Here is a 16,789-nt window from a genome sequence, read left to right as displayed (position 1 = left end):
AAGAAGATTTTCAATGATTCTCCCTATATATTTGTATGTAAAATTTTGGACTCATCTTACCCCTGGGGACCATGATTTTTACAAACTTGAATCTGCACTATGTCAGTAAGCTTTCATGCAAATGTAAACTTCTTTGGCTTGGTGGTTCTTAAGGAGGAATATTTTTTTTTTAAATTTCATTTATTAGTTATGTAAAACTTTGATCCCGTATTGTGGTCCCATCCTAGCCCCAGGGGTCATGCGTTTAATAAACTTTAATCTGCACTATGTCAGGAAGCTTTCATGTAAATTTCAGATCTGGCTCAGTGGTTCTTGAGAAGATTTTTAAATGACCCCACCCTATTTTTATGGTTATCTCCCCTTTGAAGGGGGCATGGCCCTTCATTTGAACAAACTTGAAAGCTCTTCACCCAAGGATGCTTTAGCCAAGATTGGTTATAATTGGCCCAGTGGTTCTGGAGAAGAAGTCGAAAATGTAAAAAGTTTACAGACAGACGACGGACAACAGGCGATCAGAAAAGCTCACGAGCTTCCAGCTCAGGTGAGCTAAAAAGTTATGGTCCGGACAAAAAATGCCCTGAAAATTCTAGTAAATGACCTTTACATAAATGGTCATCAAAAATGGTGCGCGACACACTGTTTTATCATGGAATACCCCACATGTGTATACCAAATATTAAAGCAGGGACCTATATACTAACTTACTTAGTATATAGGTCCCTGATTAAACCCCCATGTCAAAAAACAAAAGCTATGGCCCGAACAAACTTTGTATGAGAAGCATTCATACTGGGGGAGAGAGACATCATTAATGTACCCGTAGTACATAGACAAGATCTAGATAACAGGAAAATGGTGAGATTTCTCTATTCCCGGGATCTCCACACATTCAAATATACTTGTAGCTTCGTGGTGAGGTTTCTCCACTCTGCACATTGAAATCCATGTATGTACACTTGTAGCTCAGGATACATGGTGAGATTTATCCACCCCGAATTAATGGATCCACCAATCCGATGTTTTCTATATGTATATTGTAGTCTTTTAGCTTTCTTATCCCCGTTGGAATGCAGGACTCCAACTTCCCCTTTATTGCTTACGAAGGGACCCAAGGGGACATCATTCGTCCCCGTTACCTCAGATAGATTGTTTTACTTCTAATAAATTGACACCTACGGAGTGAGGAGGCCAAGGCCAATAATTCAAATACCTCCCCTCCATCTTGTAAGCAAAACCAGGCTTGGGTCTACACAATGCACAGATGCTACGTCTCAAATTTTGTCAATTTCTGGTTCCTCTTATATTCGCAAAAATTGGGGCTTCTTTTACAAAATTTAATACTGTCCACTTTAAAAAAGATTGACAACTATGATTGTATGATCAAATAAAAAAAAATAAAATTCTTCTGAGGGCGTTAGGAATTTTCAACCTCTCGTCTCTCTGGATCTGCGTTGTTTATGGAAAGTGAGATAATACTGAACCATTCTCTGTTGTGGAAGCAAGCATAGCAATTTGGTGGTACAGATATATTAATTTGGTATTAAGTGGTACGAATACTTTAATTTGGTACAAGATATTGCTTTTTTTTTTTTTTTTTTTTTTTTTTTTTTTTTATACATATATTAAGGACTGAAATTGATGTGATTTCTGATTAACATACTAGTTTCGTAAGTCTACCTTCAGCAGAGAGTGGGAGGTGTATTGTATTACCTTTAGAACTATAGGACACATAGCTTGATTTTAGAGGGGGCAACCATCTGGAGGAAAAATTAACTTCACAATTATCCAGTTTTATTTTTAAAGCAGCAAATAAAAAGGAGAGGCCTATAGGCCACATCTCTTACCTGAGTCACTTTGGTCCTGCTGTTGTGATTTTTAAAAAATCAAATTTCAGTCTGATAATTAGTCCCATGAACAATTTCAAAGGTCCCAAACATAACTGAGCATAAATTCACACAACATGCTGATGCCTCAACACCAGTATGACTAACATGAACTTTTCTTAAAATGGATAAGGTTAAGGTCAGATAAATCATGGTATGAAATGAAAGGTTTTTGATAAGAAATCTATAAACAAAATATAAAAGTTCTACCTTAAATAGTTCAAGAGCTATTGAAGAGATCATATATATTTTTTTAAAAGTGGGTCATAATCCAAGTTCAAGATCGAACAACATGGTAGCATCTGTTTTTATATCTTACAAAACAATTCATTCAAAACCTTCTACACGAGAAGAAAAAATCTCTTGCTGTGACTTCTCGTGGGGATCCGGGTTAGAATAGGCCCTCAGTACCCCTTGGTTGTCGTAAGAGGCGACTAAATGGGGTGGTCATTCGGACGAGACCGCAAAAACCGAGGTCCCGTGTCGCAGAAGGTGTGTCACGATAAATATCCCTCCCTGCTTAATAGCCATAACCGCCGAGCATAAGTCTAAATTTTGCAGCCCTTCATAGGCAATGGTGACGACTCCATACCAGTGAAAAATTCTCAAGAGGGACCTTATACATGTACAATCAATCTTGCTGTGACCTTCAACTCTACATTCCTAGATTGATTAATTGAATATTGTTTAACGTCCCTCACGAAACTATTTCGCTTAAATGGAGACGTCACCACTGCCGGTGAAGGGCTGCAAAATTTAGGCCTATGCTAGGCGCTTATGGCCATTGAGCAGGGAGGGATCTTTATCGTACCACACCTGCTGTGACAAGGGACCTTGGTTTTTGCGGTCTCATGATCTCATCCGAAGGGCCGCCTCTTTTAGTCGCCTCGTGCGACAAGCAAGGGGTACGGAGGACCTATTGTAACCCGGATCCCCACAGGATTTACATTCCTAGATATATCGACGACGTTGTATCTATTAAAAATAGGCCTAATCATTTCCATTCATACGTCGACTCGATATATCCCAGAGAACTTGAAATAATAGACACCACAGTCTTCCACATCTGCTTCATGCTTAAATATTTTATTACCGACCGGTTCATACTATCCATAGTCCTCTGCATTTCTGGGTGCAAGCGACCTCTGACGGAAGTTATATGATGTAGGTTTTCGACATCATCTAAAACAAGGATATACCCAAATCAATCCTTATATACTTTCTGTATTTTCACGGATATTTATTTAAAATTTGTATGAAATCTTTTATGTTTACCCTCTCTTAGGTTTAATAAAATATGTGTTTAATTCAATTTCTTGAGACATAGAATGGTTAAGAAATAATTTTCGCGTTTTCATGGCCGAGGCTTTTATATTTCGAACAAAATGTCGAGATCAAGAAGGTTATCCTGTACCAGCCACGATAAAAGGAACTTTATTTCTATTCTACTACGGCTCCAAAATATACAGCTAATTGTTTGTCTATACAGCTACGAACTATGTCACTTCGTGACGTCATGTCCGAAACGGACTGCTGACGAAAAAGGGTGAGATGACAGAGTAAACTAGATCTGTTTCGAAAAATATTTCAAGTATTTAGTTTGATGTTGACGGATTATATCAACTGCTTGGAATACACAGTCCAAGAAAACTACACATACAATGAAGAGGGTTAACTTGTCTGTGCATCGCCATGTTTGTTTACACGTGTATCGATCTCGGAGTTCAAACGATTGAGTTATGAATGACAAATATTCTTCAGTCATTTATAAAGTTTTGCAACATATATTAATTTTTATGATTATGAAATTGAATTATCAGTTACAGACTTTATTGTTATATTAATTTTTCATAATCAATTATTACGTATGAATGTATATCGCAGAATAATGACCGCGGCATTCCTTTGATCTTTGCAATAACCTTGATAGAATACAAGATACAGATTTCAGCAAACATGCAGACTTCGCGTTTTACATTACGCTTAGGGATACACTAGATCTTCACCAGAAGAGCAGGGGTCATATTGATTTGCAAGTATCCTCATATAGTATAGATTCAAGTTGTTCAAATGATGGCTCGGGGGGGGGGGGGGGGGGGGTCACAACTGAGGTACAAAGTTGTTTTAAAGAGCAACAGTGCCATGGTTAGTCATATTAATATGCAAACAGCCACAGGAAGTAGATTCAAGTTTGTTCAAATCATGACCCCGGAATGTACACTGGGACTTAAACAGGGGATAAAAGTTTTACATGGTAATATCTGCATGGGGAATCATAATCTCAAGGCCAACAGGGCCATGCTTAGTCATACTGATATACAAGCATCATCAGGTAGCGCTTCCAATTTATTCAATTCATGGCCCTGGAGGGTAAGATGAGGCGTAAACAGGGTAACAATTTTTTACAGGACAATATGAAAGGTGAAGATAACGAACAGTGATCAATCTCATAAGCAATACAAATAGATTGTTGAGCAAACACGGACTCCTGGACACACCAGGGGTGGGATCAGGTGCCTAGGAGGAGTGAGCATCACCTGTCGACCGGTCACACCCGCCGTGAGCCCTATATCTTGATCAGGTAAACGGAGTTATCCGTAGTCAAAATATATGATGAAATTCATCTGCATCATTGATAATTATCCTAATCACCAAGTATACCCCCAACATGCGGGGTGTAGGTTATGTTATGACCGGGGTGTAGGCTACTGAAGCGGCAATATAGATGGTCGTCGTGACTATTGGTCATGTCAGAGTGACGATAAAACAAAGCGTTGTTATTTGTTCATAGACTCGCGGTAGTGTCAACATTGCCCTGATCGTCGGAATTGTGTTGAGGTCTTTGATAAAACTAGAAAGTGTACAGTGGATATATTTGTTCCATATATTCCTGAATTATTGCTTTCTTCCATAACCATAAGCTTCCCTGCGAAATATATCATATTATGCAAAAACGAACCTCGACCATCTAAATTGCCGCTTCGATAGCCTGCATCCCGGTCACAACACAGACTACACCCCGGTCACAGCATAGCCTACACCCCGGTCACAACATAGCCTACACCCCGCATGTTGGGGGAATACTCGTCTCGGTGCTAATGCAAAATTAACATTTTATACGGTCGGTGAAGTGAAATATTATTTGCGGCCGTTCTTTGATGCTTGCGTCAATATGTTGGGTTTTTTTGTTGTTGAATATAGATGCCAACAGCAAACTAACAACTCGACTTTATGACAAACTTCAGCTTCTCTGTCGTGAACTTTCCATATTTTTGTAGCAATATACCATTATCACCTGCATATGGTGTTTATGTCTCTCAACTGATTCGATAGGCAAGAGCTTGTCCTGCGTATGGTCAGTTTTTAAATCAAGGCAAGCTACTGACAAATAAATTGATGTTACGGGAATTTCAATAGTCTCGTTTAAAGTAAGCATTTCGCAAAGTTTATGGTCGTTATAAAGATCTAATTTACTAATACAACCTGTCATTGAGTAAAATGTTATCTGACATGTTTGACACCAGCTGGGGCCGTTCTTTGCACATTGGTTTTGACTACGAATTTTTACATTTATCCGATCGAAATATAGGACTCACGGTGGGTGTAACCGGTCAATAGGGGATGCTTACTCCTTCTAGACACGCCGAGACCACCTCCGTCCGTGTTCGATCTACTCTTGATTTTGAATTCTTTATAGGGAGTGATCATTGTTTGTTATCGTTACCTTTTCGTGAAAGGCCTTGCCCATACAGACTCTATGTACACTATTTGACAGCCCTACCTTGTCAGGAGATATTTGATAGGTTATGTTTTCTTAAAAATAAGTAAAACTCCAATGTTAATGTCACAAAGTTCAAAACTTTGATACGAAAAAAAAAAAAGAATAAGGAATGTATGTATGACATATGAGAAATTTATCATTCACTTTTTTAAAGTTGAAGAGTAGGGTTAAAGTTTTGCAATTTGGGTCAAACTCCAAGGTCAAGATCACAAGGTCAAAGATTATATATGAAATGTAAGGCCTTACTATAAGGAATTTTTATGCAAATTATGAAAGCCCTGTCTTAGATAGTTCAAGAGATATTGAATATGTCAAGTTTTCTTTAAAGTAGGTCACTTAAGGATTAACGTTTTGAACAGACAGGACAAAATACTGAGTATGTGTGACGTTTACGGTGTTACATGTCTGTATAGTATGTTTTCAGTTATCCTGTAGAGGACCCCTCTTGTCAAACACCCTGCAGAGAACCCCTCGATACCTGTATTTATTCACCTGAGTTTAGGATTTCACTCTCTTCGGACCGTGTTCCACGCATTATAGTAACACGGGTTCCAGCAAATTCTTTTTTTGTCAAATCCTAAGTTAAAGTTAGAAATTCGTAACAGACACGACTTCTGAGGTCCCGGTGTAATAACTCGTGGTACTTGGTGTTCCACGTAAACCGGACCAAATGTGAACATGCATTGCTAGTAACGAATACCTGACCCAGCAGTAGATAATGATTATGTACAATATGTCTGCAATATAAAGTGAAAACATTTGAAATCTTGTCTTTGATTGTTACTCCTGGAAGCCATCCCGGTCAACCTGTAACAGTATGTTCTCGACTATAGTACTTGTATATTCCTATATAAAACTTTGATCCCCTAATGTGGTCCCACTTTATCTCCGGGGACCATCATTTTAACAAACTCGAATTTACTCTATGTCAGGAAGCTTTCGTGTATATTTCCACTCTTCTGGCTCAGTGGTTCTTGAGAAGATTTTTGATTGACCTCATCCATCTTTGCATTTTCTTGATTACATGAAAGAGGCATGATCCTTCATTAGCACAAACTTGAATCCTCGTCACATAAGGATGATGTGTGTCAAGTTTGATTGGAATTCGCCTCGTGGCTCTTGAGAAGAAGATGAAACTGTGAAGTTTACAGGCAGACGAGCTGACAGACAAAACGATCAGAAATTCAACTCAGGCGAGCTGAAAACCAGCAGAAGTCTACATTGGCCCAAACTTCAAAATAGTCAATCGTGGTGGTGGTTTCCCCCTATCACTACATGGGTGTAAATCATCACATCAACCTTACTAATACATTCCTACTACACCCCTCCCCCGAGTATACGCTCCTGTATAAGGCGCTGTTTTACAACGCTATCAGATACTACTTTTAGGGCAGCAGAAACATCCATCGGCGTGCTGAATCATGTTTTTATACCACGATCGTGTTAGGTTTCAGATACAAATAAAAACAACCACATTCTTCCTGTTGTAGATAACACTTTAAAACATGATATGGTATTCTGATAATTTTTCACAATATTACTAGTTACCGGAATTGCATAAATACAGTACTAAGAAAAAGTGACATTCGAGCAACACTGACTAGTATCCCGTAACATAGTGCGTACATTCAAGTAAATCTAATTCATCTAAACGAGGAAGAAATATATTTCTGTTTATAAATTTACTTGTGTACGAAATTTACCCCAGACGGGATATTTGCGGACGTCCGTCTTGGCATGTTCCAATGATTTATAGTACCCCCTCCATTACAATTAAGATGCTGCTACATAGTAAGCTTCGCCTAAACCTTTTACGCCATGCCCTCTCCCAGTATTTTTACTCTGGTTACAGACACCTACATGTATGCAGCGCCAAATTAACATAAACTCAAATAATTGAAGATATCTTTAATTATTTTGAAGACATCATCAATTCATTTGACAACAGATCTATTCAATTGATTAATGATATCTTCAATTATGAATTATAGCGCGCATTTAATGCGTGTTCATACTTGAATTATTGCTCTTTTCAATTGAATTAGTGATATCATTAATTCAGTTAACTTACTTAATCCTCTTCGTGCTAGGAAGCACATAAGGCCTTCACTGAGGATCGCCATCTCTGTCTGTCTGCTGCCATGTTCTGAATCCGGCCCCAAGTCCATCCACACTCCTTCATCTCTTTCTCTACTGATCGCCGCCATGTTTCCTTTGGTCTCCCTCTATTTCTCTTTCCTGCTGGTGTCCATCTCATGGCGATCTTTGGGATTGATGTTGCTGCCATCCTGTGGACATGTCTGATCCATTTCCATCGTCTCATCTTGATCATCTCAGATATTGGTGATGTCGACGTTCTCTGATATAGATCTTTGTTGCTGATGGTGTTGGGCCAGAAGACCTTCAGAATCCGTCGTAGGCATTTGGTCTGGAAGACATCCAGTCTGTGGACAATACCTTTGGTCACCTTCCACGACTCGGCACCATATAGGAGGACTCCAATGATGTTACTCTTGAATATCCTGATCTTAATCTTGATGCTGATGGCTGTTGACTTCCAGATGTTCCTCAGGCTTGCGAAGGCTGCTCTTGCTTTGGCTATTCTGCTCTCTATAATTCAGTTAATGCGCGCAATAATTCTTTTAGAGAGAGCAACTATCTAATCAGAAATATCTTTAATTGTTAATATGGTTTTTCAAGGTCGGTGATTTGATGCGCGCATCAATTCAATTATTGCACGCAATATAAATGAATTGATGATACCTTCAAATAATTAAAGATATATTCAATTATTTATTTTATTTGTTGGCGCTCTATATATGATTCTGCATCGTTCCTTTTAATCATTACATCTGAGCTGAAAGTTTACACTGTGATGCTGTCGTGTCATCTCAAAATGTCATTCGATACTGACTATATGAGGAGAAGGGGATGTGTATGTGTAAAAAAAAAAAAAAAAAAAAAAAAAAAAACAACCAAAAAACCCCACCAAATGGCAAAAATGATCAATTTTGCTCCAGATGTTCAGGTACCTCCGCCACTGGTATATATATTCCAATGTTCCTCAAACCATTTCCAAATTTTCCTCACCAACCATGGTATACCATATCTCAGACCATAGAAACATTCACAGTATCCGAAGCTTCGAGTCATCTCAAAACGTTTCCCTCTGGACACTGGCGATTCATAAGATATAGACGTCTTCAAAATGCTTTCAAAACTTGATACTGACCATACAAAATATATTTGCCACACTGGTGATAGCTGTAGCTCTCCGAGGAAATACTGGGTACCATTTTCTCTCTGAGAAAATATTTGGATCTGATCTGTCCCAATATTTTCTCAGAGAGCTACACTTTTGATTGCTATTTTCATAGTACATAAGTATACCTAATGCTAGGTTCCCACAATCACGATTCGGGGTCTTAATCGTGGTGATCGTATCAAATCTTACCTAATCAGAGAAAAAAATTTGGCTGTCAAAATTTTTTCTATAATCAACACGATTAATTTTCAGTCGTAATAATCGCACCAGATCGTATTGCATCGTAACAAAGGGCAACATATCGCATCTAATCGTGCTCCCAAATCGTGACGATTCCGGTCAAACTTTTACAAGGTAAACACCACACTTTGATGCAATGCCCCACGATCTGTCACGATATTTATAATATAAGCATACAGTAATGCTGCCAATGCCACGTTGTCATCAACTTCCGCCAATTCCAGTGGTTGTTGGTTGAATTGTTCACTTTCTAGATGTTAAAAAGATGAAGTCAATGGTTATAGTCGGGCTGTAAATATACCCGTCGGGCTCCAATCGTAGCTCATACAGTGATCATCTCGATCCTGATCGTGAAAGACATCGCGACCACAATCGTATCCTATCGCAACATATATAGCGTATCGGTTCGTGATGAAAGTATCGTAACGTATACGAAAGTACAGTATATGCGCACGTACACGATCGTCCCAAAACGGGAACTCGGATCCGATCGTATGAGATCGAGGGTACGAATTATCCTTCTGCAGATCGAGGTCCAATCGTGAACTTGATTGGGACAATCAGTCACATCAGAATAAAGTATGTGATCGTATGTGAACGGTATTCAGAACGTGTCACCTGAAATTTATATATCGTATCCATATTCTTTATTAAAGCGCAACAAATCGTACAAGAACGTATTAAAGGGTCTCAACATACGCATATAACCTCGTATCAAAACCCGAAATCCCAGAAAATTTCCGCGATCAGCTACGAATGGCCAATCGTACGACAGTGGGAAACAGGCACTAGGCATGCGCAATCAATAATGCCCAAATTAATGCAAGCGCGAATTAATTGGAAAATAAAAACACATCAGCATTTTCTTTTTTGTAATATCTAATTTACCTCTAGATATTTTATTGCTCAAGTTGCTATAGGTAACAGGACAACAAATACATCCCGATTTGCATTATCGATTTATTCAAGTGCAGTAAATGTAAACAGGACATACCCTCTTATAGTAGAGCTAGTAGAGCGCTTTAAAAAGACACACGGTAGATACAAAACAATGACTTGGTTTTATTGCGGATATTTAAACGAAAAGTTCAAGTTTCTATTACACATAAACATGAAATTCTACAAGATGTAATAATTCTTCATTGAACATATCTATTGGGCGTAAACACGAATTTTTCTCTCAAATTGTTTTGTCAGTATATCAAAAAGTACAATGATTTCAAGTTTGAACACATGCTATTCTACTACACTGAAAGTCAAATATTGCTGATTTACCACAATCCAAACAATCAGTTGTTGTTTTAAAAAGAAAATTCATAACTGCTGTGGATTGTAGAGAAAACACACAAAGGCACACATAATTACAGAAATAATTTACGTAACAAATAAATTAAGATTTCATTTCTTGTCGAACGTTCCTTTTCCTTTGTAGTTACCAACGTATCCGGAGTTTTCTACCTTATCCGTCCGGCCATCCGCCCCCTTGCCCTTTCCAGATTCGTCAAATCTCTCCTTGTGAGCTCCTGTGTACTTGGAAGTGTCCGTCATTTTATCTACCCCTCCAGTTTTGGAAACTGCCTAAAATAGAAATTTTCGAAAGTAAAAAGGTTTCAAACGCCTGATATACGAGTCCAAGTATGGCTACTTGTGTTAAAAAAAAGAATTCAGTTTGTCTTTGATGGCTTATTCAAGTAATTGTGTCGTGTGATTACCGCTTTCTTGATTCCTAAGTCTGCCGCAATGATTTTTTCTGCCAGCAGTTTCTCGTGCTTCTGGAACTCTTTGGTTTTCTTAGTGACGTCATCATACTGTTTCGCTGCCTCGGAGATGAACATTTTGACTTGAGTTTCATTGTTAAGGTTAATGGACCTGCGAGAAAATTAATATTGTATGTAACAATGGACTGTTTGATGGATTATGAGAAGCAGTGGAATGTCATGCAAACTACAACGGAATAAAGTGGCATCGAACTGAAAGAAGTTGTCTCCCTCGTCACTACATAGTAATGTAGGCGAGAGTTCCACCTCCCCGAGACAAATGGAATAAGCCCGAGAGCATTGTATCCTTTATCTTGACAGAATAATGATCTAAGTTTGATGCTATATAATCCCTGATATTTTTAAATCCCACATCGCATAACAAAGCCCTAGATTTACTTAGACTCTTCACCATTCCATTAAAGAATGCTATAAAAATAGACGAGTTAGTGAAATATTGCGTCGGCAGTGTTAACTACATAACAGCACATCAAGTCAATCCACGAGAAGAGAAACTACCAAGAAAAATATTCTAACTATTAAATGTGAATACAAGAAAAATATCTAAAATACTGACTTGGTGGTTTTGTCCATCACTTTCGGAAAGACGCTAGAATCCACTCTGGGATGGAGGGCTTTGGGCCAGCATTCTTTAGCCATTTTGCCCACAGTTTTGCTGTCCATCTTTGAATCGCTCTTGGTCTGGGTCAGAGCGAACGATTTCAATTTTGCTGTCAGAGCAGCGACATCATAATCTGTTTCAGAGGAGGCCATGATTTCTTCAGTACGGGCTGAAAGAATAAAAAAATCACTGTACAATCCACACGTCTCGATATAATATCAAAGAAATTTAAGTTTAAAGTAATTCTGATACGAACTGACAAGAAGGATTGAAAGATTACCTTTAAATGCTGAATATTCGTTCTAATGTTCCAGTGCGCCGTCACCAACGTAAACAACTCGGACGGTGAATCTCTCTGGCTATGGGTTAGTGCTCTCGCTATCGATCGTCGTCACTGATGTCCCCGTCGTTCTTTAGGAGTGAAAGGGTTTTAAATCAAGTGTTCCTCCCCGGACTAAACTTGTTCAGTCCAGATTATGCAGGTTATAAGTAAACATGTCGTTTAAAACCGAAATATACTGGGGCTTAGGATCCATAAGTAAACAGCAGAAGCAATGCAGCGCTGCTTCTGCAGAATCGCAGACTAATAAATATTGAACGTGTTTTAATCAATAACGATATAAACTCTTTTTCATGAATGGTTATTCCAGCTATACTGTCCTAGAGTTTGCTCAACTTTTAATTAAATAGTCTACAACAAACCACCCTAAGAAAGAATTCATACTTAGCAATTGTTCAAAAAAAAAAAAAAAAAAAAAAACCCCAACCAATCGCCGGCTGAAAATTGGCACCAGCAGAATGCTAACCAATATGATTTATTCTACTTGTCTGATTAATATTCTAGCATTCCAGTTCCATGTTGTTGGTCTCTTGGGAATCGCTGGGCGTTGTCGAGTAACAATCGATTGTATTTATCGGTGGCATCGCTATTAATTTGGTAATTTGTTGTTCTGCGTATACGTTTACTTCAATGACACGTCGACAAATATATGTAGCTGTTCGTATCCGAAGAAGGGGTTTTTGTTTCTTGATAAAATAGGGGGGGGGGGGGGTGTGTGTAATACCAACTATTAAGTGCACGTGTGACCATTGAAAATAACTCTGGCAGCATGCGAAACAAAGGCCAATCTTCTGTATACACCAGTTAATATGAACTATCAACTGATTCAATAACCTGCAGGTAAAATCAACACGACTGGAAAATTAAATCCTGGTTCAACGGGTTCCCCGTAATTTGACGCAAGATACAATCTTCCCATTCAACTCCAAGTGGTTCATGGAGAGGAGGGTGAGGCATGCTTTGACAAACAAGACCACGATTTTGTAAACGGTGCTTGCTGTCGCATGTACCCCCTACCTACGCAGTACCGACACGTGGCTGCAGGTTTGCCGCAATAGTGGATCACTAAGAGTTTAATTACAATATTAACCTTTACGTCAATACATCAGAGAATATTTAAACTGTAAAATGTTTTCACACTATAAATTCTAGATTTGTGTAGCATCCATACAATGTCTAGTATTCTCAATCGCTTTAGTATTTGTTAGTAAAAGAGATTCCATTGTAAGGCTGGATTTGAGAAGTTTGAAGACCCAATTCTCATTTCAATATTTCATTGAATGGAACATCAAATATTTAAGTCGCTGATATTATACGTCAATGTACCGGCATGTTTTAATATTTGATATTAATGGTATGACATCACACATGGGGATTTCTTATAATTCCTTCCGATTTATAGTGAACTATACATGCACTGATGAATATTAATGCTAAAGATCAATATTTAAAAATGTTCATGATCAAAGCAGCACATGTACTCTCATCTACAAATAACACAGTGGTAAAACTTTGCCCCGACCACCCCAGAACCCCGCCGCCTTGGCAGTTTGATGTAGACTCTAGACTGGTACTTACTAGCATGCCGTTTTTGTTCATTCCATTTAAAAATCACTCACTCAAATACATATGAATCATTCATTGAATGGGTTGTCTCGGCTACATTAGGCACAGGCACCGTCCTTTGGTACCCCATGTATTCGAGCCCACTTTTTATAATATATCATAGTTACATTTCTTCTTTTCATCTGTAGTATTTTAAATCTTCAATATTTCAATGATCCCATTTCAGTCCAAAGAGGAAACCTTTACGTAACAAACTGTGTGGCATAATGCATTTAAAATGGATCTTGTTATTAAAGTTGCACATGCCCCTTGAGGGTCCTTAATTGACGAATAAACATACAAATGTATTCTATAAGGTCATTACAGTTGTAGATGACGTGACATAAATTTTGACATTGGGTCACAGCAGTGAGGGTTCTTTCTGATGCTGCCATCTGACGCGACTTCTAACCAGACTCATGACCTTCACCTCTAAAATACCTGGTGGAAAAAAATCTACATGATATCCCAAATTTCGCCACAATATCACCCTCAGACTCTACAGGCACTCAGTCCTGTTTAGACTGATGGCAAACCGATATTTGCTCCCTTTCATCTTTGTTCTCATTGTCAATGACAGAATCTATACAATCTATTGTTACAAGGACACATTGCATATAGAAAATTCAAAATGGGGAAAAATTTCCCAATGCGCAAGTGAAATCGCAGTATTGAAAATTTCTTGTGTTCAACAGTGATTTGGTCCTATTATTCCCCCCTCCCCCAAGTCATTAGGACCTTACAGGTATTAGGCGTTATTTAGTTTCTCCATAAGTCATTCAGAACTTATTGTTATTCCTTGCCTGACCTCAATAAAAGTAGTATTGTTTCTCCTTACCCGACCTCCATAAATCATTCAGGTTCTATCCGGTTTCTCTGTAACAGACCTCAATATCAGTCACTTAGGTTCTATCCTGTTTCTGTGTAACAGACCTCAATATCAGTCACTTAGGTTCTATCCTGTTTCTGTGTAACAGACCTCAATATCAGTCACTTAGGTTCTATCCTGTTTCTGTGTAACAGACCTCAATATCAGTCACTTAGGTTCTATCCCGTTTCTCTGTAACAGACCTCAATATCAGTCACTTAGGTTCTATCCCGTTTCTCTGTAACAGACCTCAATATCAGTCACTTAGGTTCTATCCCGTTTCTCTGTAACAGACCTCAATATCAGTCACTTAGGTTCTATCCCGTTTCTCTGTAACAGACCTCAATGTCAGTCACTTAGGTTCTATCCCGTTTCTCTGTAACAGACCTCAATATCAGTCACTTGGGTTCTATCCCGTTTCTCTGTAACAGACCTCAATGTCAGTCACTTGGGTTCTATCCCGTTTCTCTGTAACAGACCTCAATGTCAGTCACTTAGGTTCTATCCCGTTTCTCTGTAACAGACCTCAATGTCAGTCACTTAGGTTCTATCCTTTTTCTCTGTAACAGACTTCAATGTCAGTCACTTAGGTTCTATCCTGTTTCTCTGTAACAGACCTCAATGTCAGTCACTTAGGTTCTATCCTGTTTCTCTGTAACAGACCTCAATATCAGTCACTTAGGTTCTATCCTGTTTCTCTGTAACAGACCTCAATGTCAGTCACTTAGGTTCTATCCTGTTTCTGTGTAACAGACCTCAATGTCAGTCACTTAGGTTCTATCCTGTTTCTGTGTAACAGACCTCAATATCAGTCACTTAGGTTCTATCCTGTTTCTGTGTAACAGACCTCAATATCAGTCACTTAGGTTCTATCCCGTTTCTGTGTAACAGACCTCAATATCAGTCACTTAGGTTCTATCCTGTTTCTCTGTAACAGACCTCAATATCAGTCACTTAGGTTCTATCCTGTTTCTCTGTAACAGACCTTACTACAATAACAATTGGTAATCCATTTTATTGTATCTTACTCATTATTTTTGAAGTGTAAGACCAAAACAAAAAATGCATCATAAACATTGCAAGTCAGTAGATTTTTTCATTTTTTTAAACTTTGCAAATGTTTGACAATGTCATCCTCTTTAAATAAAAATCTTATTCTAAGACTCGGTAAATTAGAATTCATACATTGTAAATGCAGCCCACTGCCATCAGTAATATCTTGTGGGAAATCTAGTAATTTAAAATGCAACTCAAACAGACTTTTGAACACTACAACTCTTACAAAGGAATTGCACTTGCTTTCATCAACATATTATTGAAATTAACAACATTTCAAAGTGAAAACTCTTAGTAACTTGAATGCTGCTTGTCATTAGCATTCTTGACAGCACTGTCATTATCACATGTACAGATTCTAGTACCTACTAACTGATACTTCAGAACAAAGAAATGTCTAGGCTTAGCTTAATAGCCCAATTTTAACTCACAGATTCACCACTGTACATATGAACACATCTGACAGAGTTCTCTCCTCATTAACAATGCATATTAAAGGTAAAAAAAATTTGTAAATATTAAAATGTTTATTTAGATCCTCCCCACAGCCATCCTTTGACGAATCCTGTCAGGCCACGAGTGTTGGCTGTCTTCTGTTTCTGTTCTAAGTGTTCCTCTAGAGAAGGGAAGTCTATATGATTCAGAGCCAAGTCAAAAAACAATGGTCTACAGGGAATGGGTTCAAAGTCCGGTGGGAAGGACACCAAGTTTGGCCTCTTACTGGTCAGTGAGGAGTCATCGGTGTAGTCTTCAAGTCGGTTCACCAGAGGCTGTAAAGGATATTCAAAGTTGTCAATGTACAAATCAGGAAGTTTGATGCAAAGTAAAAAAAAAAAAAGCAGGAAAGAAGTTGCACATAAATTCAAAAAAGATAAACACTGATGCCCTCTATATGACAGCGAAGTTGATAATGGCTAAGGTTCACAATTTCAAAAGTTGGTAAAACACCAAAGTCAAGAGATCAAAACTTTTGGTAGTCTTGTCACATATAGACATAAAATAATATAAAGGATGGATGGATGGATGTATATTGTATAATGTCCAGCTCGAGAATTTTCCACCCACATGGAGACGTTGAAATAATATATAGGAAATAACAAAGGAAGTATGACATACAATAAGGATAAAGAGGAAGGAAATTAGACATGCAATAAAAAATAAAGAGGAAGTTAGAGATGTAATAAACAAGAGGCCCATGGGCCTAGAATCGCTCTTCTGATACATTGTAGAACAGGCAAAAATTCTCACTAACCAAGATTCATCAATTAACAAAGTTTGATGATGTTAAGTCAAATAGTACCTGAAAATTTAAATGTAACTGTCCAAAAGTAGGTCACGCTGACCTACTTTTGGTTGACACACTGAAGACTCA

General features: G+C 38.2%; 2 protein-coding genes across 2 annotated transcripts in view; both read right to left on the bottom strand.

Moving 5' to 3' along the window:
• Window positions 1-7,750: 7,750 nt before the first annotated feature.
• Window positions 7,751-11,700, bottom strand: LOC125669515 (uncharacterized). Its single transcript, XM_048904063.2, has 4 exons — window positions 11,504-11,700; window positions 10,882-11,038; window positions 10,606-10,747; window positions 7,751-8,274 (listed from the first exon to the last, which is right to left on the bottom strand). The coding sequence occupies exons 1-4, from the start codon at window positions 11,698-11,700 to the stop codon at window positions 7,751-7,753; spliced, it is 1,020 nt and encodes a 339-aa protein (XP_048760020.2).
• LOC125669514 (signal recognition particle subunit SRP68-like) overlaps window positions 10,112-16,789 on the bottom strand; it is a 26,223-nt gene continuing 19,545 nt past the window's right edge. The window contains exons 12-13 of the mRNA XM_048904062.2: window positions 11,829-16,187; window positions 10,112-11,717 (exon numbers count right to left, since the gene is read on the bottom strand). Coding sequence (XP_048760019.1) covers window positions 15,945-16,187 — 243 coding nt within the window. The 3' untranslated portion in view covers window positions 10,112-11,717; window positions 11,829-15,944. The remainder of the gene's footprint in view (window positions 11,718-11,828; window positions 16,188-16,789) is intronic.

This window comes from Ostrea edulis, chromosome 4, assembly GCF_947568905.1.
Source record: "Ostrea edulis chromosome 4, xbOstEdul1.1, whole genome shotgun sequence".
In the NCBI taxonomy this organism is placed as follows: Eukaryota; Metazoa; Mollusca; class Bivalvia; order Ostreida; family Ostreidae; genus Ostrea; species Ostrea edulis.
The sequence above is the reverse complement of the archived record's forward strand: the minus strand, read 5'-3'. Positions and strand labels throughout refer to the sequence as shown.

Bases quoted from the DNA above. Each gene is read 5' to 3' on its own strand.
- LOC125669515 (XM_048904063.2), bottom strand. From the start codon at position 11,700: ATGGCCTCCTCTGAAACAGATTATGATGTCGCTGCTCTGACAGCAAAA. The intron at 10,748-10,881 runs GTAATCACACGA...TTTCTATTTTAG, and splicing joins ACTTAGGAATCAAGAAAGCG to GCAGTTTCCAAAACTGGAGG. The intron at 8,275-10,605 runs GTAACTACAAAG...ACTGAATTATAG, and splicing joins AGAAAACTCCGGATACGTTG to AGAGCAGAATAGCCAAAGCA.